This window comes from Nycticebus coucang, chromosome 12 (assembly GCF_027406575.1).
Source record: "Nycticebus coucang isolate mNycCou1 chromosome 12, mNycCou1.pri, whole genome shotgun sequence".
In the NCBI taxonomy this organism is placed as follows: domain Eukaryota; kingdom Metazoa; phylum Chordata; class Mammalia; order Primates; family Lorisidae; genus Nycticebus; species Nycticebus coucang.
This window is the reverse complement of record NC_069791.1, coordinates 11,113,906-11,120,777: the sequence shown is the minus strand read 5'-3', so window position 1 is coordinate 11,120,777 and position 6,872 is coordinate 11,113,906. Positions and strand designations below refer to the sequence as shown.

The window sequence follows — 6,872 nt, the reverse complement described above, 5'->3', positions numbered from 1 at the left end:
TTTATTATTCCCCATTTCCCACTTTTTGTAGGGAAGATTTGTTTATTATTCCACATTTATTTACACAATAATTTATTTACATCAAGTAGAATAATGGATATCCAATGCATATTTTGGATTATAAACAATATCTTTATTGGCCATTTAGCTTTTGCTTTACTGGTGAATTCTTCATGTTGACTCCTGTATCACTGTCATGCCACTGTCTCTCTCTCTTTTCTTTTCTTTTTTTTTTTTTTTTTCGAGCTATTTGTTACTTTCCATCACTATAGTATGGTCCAGGTTCATCTCGTCATTTACTTACTCAGCCCTGGAATCATCTTTCCTATGGGGATCTAGTTCCATTTAATGGGGAATGGCATTTAGAAACCACGGAGAAGTCACGATTAACACTTTCCGGTTGGATCCTGAGTCTGTCTTTTTTTCTATTTGTTTTCTTGTTTAGCTTTCCTTGATTTCTGTTATCAAAATATACTCTCAGCTCATCCTGTGTTTCTTCTACCTCAGGTTTGAAATAACAATTTCTAACAAGAATTCTGGTACTTTTTATTAGAAAGTCATGTTTAGGGTGGTGCCTGTGGCTCAAGGAGTAGGGCGCCGGTCCCATATGCTGGAGGAGGCGGGTTCAAACCCAGCCCCGGCCAAATCCCCCCCCCAAAAAAAAAAAAATAAAAATAAGAAAGTCATGTTTAGAAACAAAGTCATGTCACTTAGTGTTTTCACTGAGGGAGAGATGGTGCTCTTTCCAGCGCATGCAGTTAATAGATCTAGGAAATATATATGTTTTTATATATATAAATAGTAACAATCATAAGCACACACATATAGTTATTTTTAATAATTTTATTATATCTGATTTTTCTATATTATTCGTATTTCATAGTGGTATCTTCAACTCTAATCTCTAATAATAGTCTTCATTCTGAAATCTATTTTGTCTGAAGGCAATAGAGCTTCGCCAGATTGTGTTTCTGCTTAATGTTGTGGAATATTTTACTTTGATTTTTACTTCATAAGTTTCTCTGCCACTTACCCAGACACAGTGCTGGGTCTAGCACATATTTCTATGACTTTTCTAGGGATTCAGATCCCTTCCCCCAGGTTCCCGCTTAGATGACCATCAGTGCCCTCAGGCTATAGTTTTATATCTCTACTCTCTGAAATTTAAGACTTTTGTTTTTTTTTTATTTAAGTTTTTATTAAGTCATAACTGTATACATTTGTGGGGTGGAATGTGATGATTTAATATACAATATGGAATGCCCAAATCAAACTGATTAACATAAGCATGACCTCACTTACTTATTTTTTATGGTAAGACATTTATAATTTACTCTTAGTTGTTTTGAAATGTACCCTTGCACTGTGCACATTAGGCAAGATCCCACCAAATGCCTCCCTCCTCCCTCCACTCACCCTCCCTGCCCGGTTTCCCTCACACTTTTGTTTTTTAGTGCGGATATGGGAGATGAGTCTTGCCAGAGTTTCATAGGTGACTGGCATTTCTCTCCTACATTAGCTGCCCTCGGGCTAAATTTTTTTGTTGTTTTTTCTTAAATATTTGGTTATTTCTCATAGAGGATATAAGGAAATGGATCCGGGAGGAATTTCAGCTCTGGCTGCTGTTGCCCTGTCTTCCAGCACCATGGAGAGTGCTTTCTCCAGGCATCATCTACCTGGTTAGCTTCTTGGACCAAATGCCTGGAAGAGTCCAGATCCCTCTCTGTTTGCCACCCCCACTGGCTCCATGCTCTTATGCTAGTCCTCATTTCATGAGCTGTTAAATATTTCTGGCTGAATGCTTAATATTATTATAGGCTTATGTGACAGTAAAGTAATTTCTGCCCAATAAGCAGGCATTTGGGTCCTATTTCTCCCTGATGGTACCTGCTTCTCTCTAAAATTAGGTCTAGTTGTCTTCTCTGAAACCTCAATTCTGTCATGAGATTTGAGGAAATCATTCATTTACAGTTTATTAACTTTTTATCTTGTTATAAGAATAGGAACAACGGGTTTTTTAAAAATCTTTTTAAAGTGATGCTTTAAAAGAAACCCTTGATTATTTTTTAATCATTCCTGGTTGTCTGAAGTAGTATCATCCAAGGCCACATGGTTAAAACTGTTTTTATTTCGGTGTGGCCTGAATCCCTTACTGTTTTCTGTCTCTAGGGATTTTTTTTTTTTGGTTTTAAAAAGAAATCCACGTATTTATTTAAATTCACTCGATGAAATACATATGTTTTACTGTTAAATCAAACTTTTCCTTAGGAAAATAACAGAAATAATGAAACAAAAGTCTGCAGATCATCTTCTCTTCTTAACTAATATATGGAGAAATAAAATTATAGATTGTTTAACTATAAATATGATTTCATAATTTTATAATCTAAGTTATTTATTATCAGACTAGAGTACCCTCTCGTTTATAGGTTTAACTGCTCTTCCAGTATGATGTCTGTTTTTCTCTATATTTACCTTTCTGAAAATAACTAATATTCTCAGAACTTCCTTATAAAAGAGGCAATGGATCATTTTCACTTGTTTAATTTCCTTCCTTAAACAATACAGCCTGGGCAGGAGTTATGTAGAGTTGGGCATTTATACTGGTATGGTAGTTAACCCCACACATTACATATCATGTCTTCAGATATGCAGATTGCTTTATTAGACTCCAAGTTTAAAGAGAAGGGGAATTGTCTGAAGAAATGGTAATTCAGGAAATTTTAGTTAAAGGGCACAAAATTTACACTGTAGACTCTTTACAGTTGTGAAAAGCTATACAAAAGCATTCTAAATGATGGAACATACAGACAAGTTGAGGAAGAGAACATTATGGGAACAATATTGAATGAAATACTTTGGTAACTTTGGAAGATAATAAGATAGAGATATGTTAATTGACATAGGTAGGAGAAGCTGAAGCCTTTTAGATATAATAAAGAACCTAAGTGTGGTGTCCCATACCTGTAATCCTGACACTCTGGGAGGCTGCAGTGGGAGCATTGCTTGAGGCCAGAAGTTTGAGACCAGCCTCTGCAAAAGCAAGATCTGTCTCCAAAAACTATAAAAGTTAGCCAAGTGTAGGGGCACACACCTATAGTCCCAACTTCTTGGGAGCTAAGAAAGGAAGATCATTTGAGCCCAGGAGTTTGAGGCTGCAGTGAGCTATGATGACCACACTGCACTCTAGCCCAGGTGACACAGACAGACTCTGTCTAAAAAAAAAAAAAAAATGAAAGAAACTGATTAAAATTGTCTTCTGAAGTCTTACATCCATAAATACAGGACATTTGTGTATAAACAGTATATGATGAAAACTCTCCCAATCATAAAACACATACTTCAAACGATCTAATGCTACAAATTTGGAACAAGCTCCACTAAATAAAAATAAGGTGAATGTTTAGTTATACAATAATCAAATATAAAATAGAAATAAGAAAGGAAAAATAATAATCCTCAGTATAAGTTTACATGAAAATAGGAGAAAGATACTTCAAACTTTCCCATCCTTCGTCCCCAGATTCAAAGGACAGGTTTTATGTCATTTGTTTTTAATTTAAAAATTAAAAGCCTTTTTCTGCTCTGAAAGGTTCTTAAATGGGAAAGAGAGTTATATTTTAGTACCTGATCATGCATCTCTAATATATAAGTCTATTCTCTGTAAAAGAAAGTATAAAAGGAGTGCATGTAAGGTGAACAGAGGAAGGTGTAGCTGTAACACACATCACAAGATTTGGGGGGAATATTGGGCATATCATGTTGATTCTGTGTTAAATTAATTCTTTTAATTCAAAAGATTGAATAAACAGGCAGAAGGGATAATAGACTGTAATACAACAATCAATGGTAATGGGAGTGTATATAATACTCTGCCTCTCAAGTACAGAATGTTACGGACAGCAACTCCATCATGCCTCCATTATCTGGAAAGATAAATTAATCTAGAAAAGGAGGAATGGCAGAGTCGTTGTCTAAGAAATTAAATTTAAATCAGTAAAATGCTATGGTTTGCTCTTCAGATGTCTAATTTCACACATATGTATTTGTGCCTTTTTACTAATTTTGTAGAAACACAGGAACTCACACAACTGAATAAAAGCATCTCTTAATAGTGAATGTTCTCTTAAGACTAGAAGAACATTAATAGTTACTCAGAGCATAGTATGTGGCATAGAAGGGGGGAAAAGGTGTGTGTAAAGATACACAACTGAGAGAAAATGTGGCACATTGCAAGATGGATAATACTTTTGTTTGCATTAGAACATATGTTTTGAAATGTTAAACATAAGATGCAGTCGTGCCTCTAGAATTATACTATGCACAGAGCTGATTTTCTCTGCCTCTGACGATGGCTTTCTTTCTTTCTTTCTTTCTTTCTTTTTTTTTTTTTTTTTGCAGTTTTAGCTGGGGCTGGTTTGGAACCCACCACCCTGGTATATGGGGCCGGCACCCAACTCCTTAAGCCACAGGCGCCGCCCAGGATGGCTTTTTAAATATTTTAAGGTGACTGTTGTTTTCAGACCAATGCCAATGTATTCACATAAAAAGTGAATATTGTGTAGTTGTTACTTGCATCAGGATTTGAATGTTAAAATCTGGATACAAATTTAAGATCTAACCCTTACTTGCTGTGTGACATTGAGATCATCTAGTTTAGACTGTTTAAATTAGCTTTCAGTACAAGTCCTCTTGACTACCTGAAAAAGGCCCCTTTGGTTTATGCTAGCATAGATATTTAGAGATAACTAAACCTAAATGTGAATACTGCTACTTAACTTCACTATGTTTCTGGAAGCATCACAAATTTAGTAAAACATTAACATTATATGGTATAAGAAAAAATATTTCCTAGAGATTTATAAAATAAAGTTAATATTTAAAAAGTTAACAAGGGGGAGGCACCTGTGGCTCAGTCGGTAGGGTGCCGGCCCCATGTACCGAGGGTGGCGGGTTCAAACCCTGCCCCGGCTGAACTGCAACCAAAAAATAGCCGGGCGTTGTGGCAGGCGCCTGTAGTCCCAGCTACTTGGGAGGCTGAGGAAAGAGAATCGCTTAAGCCCAGGAGTTGGAGATTGCTGTGAGCTGTGTGACACCACGGCACTCTACTGAGGGCGATAAAGTGAGACTCTGTCTCCACAAAAAAAAAAAGTTAACAAGGAATCTTATATATTCTGGGCACATTTATGCTAGAAAAATATAAAGTATTCGATTTCCAAAATGTATTCATTGTGGAAAATAATGAAGATGAACAGAGGAACTAAGTTGAAAGAATGAAGTGATTGTAGGAATGAATCAGAAAACATCATGGTACAGAAAATACCATTAGAATGATAAAAATCTAGGAGTAGGTAAAACAGCTATTTATGAGTAAATTTAGGTATTACATAATAATACAAAAAATTTTTTAAAGTGATATATCAAAGCATAGCTCACATAGGCTACAATTTCAAATAAGCTTGAGTGATATTCTTTTGTAAAGCCAAAATTATTATTTTAAAGTAGTAAAGATACATTTTTCTACTATATTCTTCAGAGCTTGTTTCACTTGCTTATTTCTTAAGGTATATATAAAAGGATTCAAGGCAGGTGCAACTGAGGTGCTGAGTACTGCTACTTCCTTGTTTAAAGCTACCCTTTCCTCTGCAGAAGGTTTAATATACATAAAAATGCAGCTGCCATAAGAGATGGAGACAACAATCATGTGGGAGGAACAGGTGGAAAAAGCCTTCTTCCTCTGCTTAGCAGAGGGGATCTTCAGAATTGTTCTTATGATATTTGTATATGAAAACATTACCAATGCCAATGTAATAAGGAGGGAGATAATGGCTAAAACAAAACTTAACAATTCTATGACCCGGGTGTCTGTGCAGGAAAGTTTCAGAACAGGAGAATAGTCACATGCGAAGTGGTCAATAACATTGGCATCACAGAATTCCAACCTCAGACCCATGATAAGTCCAGGAGAGATTGTTAACAAACCAGCCAACCAACAGGCCATAACCAGCTGGTTGCAGACTCTGGTGCTCATAATGGTTGCATAATGAAGGGGTTTGCAGATAGCCACATACCGGTCATAAGACATGGCAGCCAAAAGAAAAAACTGTGATACACCACAAAAAATGATAAAAAATAATTGTGCTACACAAGCATCATAAGAAATAGTTTTGTCCATAGTTGCGATGCTGACCAAGAATCTCGGGATGCAGACAGATGTCAATGAGATTTCTAAAAACGAGAAGTTCCGAAGGAAGAAATACATGGGTGTTTTAAGTTGGGAATCCAGCAAGGTGAGCATGATAATAATCAGATTTCCGGTGACACTCAGTAAATATGCCAGAAATAGAAAAAGAAAAATTACAATTTGCCAGTTTGGGTCATCTGTCAGTCCCAGAAGAATAAATGTTGTCACCATTGTATGGTTTCTCATGGTTAAATTCTTCCTGAATTCCATCGGGCCTGAAAAAAAAAAAAAAAAACAAATGATTAACCTATGCTTAAAAAGTCTTCGCTGAGTATAGGTATAAAGAACTAAATAACTTAATTAAAACACATACACTTTTCCTTGTTCTCTGGTTTTAACCATTTCACCCAGAAGTCAGAGACCCAGGTTTGATTCCACTTTTTTTTATATATCTTTTTCTATATACTCACTTTCCTAATTCTCCTCAGATTCTCTTACTTTGGGAAAAAATGCTTTTATATACCCTGTTATAAATAACTGTGTGTTTCTCTGGCTTAAAATTCCAAAATACTGAGACATAACTGTAATATTACTAAATCCACAAGAAAATCGTTTTTAGATTAGTTTACTTAATCCTTCTGTTGTTAAAATGTTCTTAGTTTCTTTAAGTGAGAAATAGCTTTTCTGT

At 35.6% G+C, this 6,872-nt stretch overlaps 1 protein-coding gene across 1 annotated transcript; it reads right to left on the bottom strand.

Annotated features, from left to right (window-relative positions):
* Positions 1-5,491: 5,491 nt before the first annotated feature.
* Positions 5,492-6,430, bottom strand: LOC128562398 (olfactory receptor 6C74-like). The gene has a single exon (XM_053557324.1). It carries the CDS (start codon positions 6,428-6,430, stop codon positions 5,492-5,494), a length of 939 nt encoding a protein of 312 aa, XP_053413299.1.
* Positions 6,431-6,872: the final 442 nt, after the last annotated feature.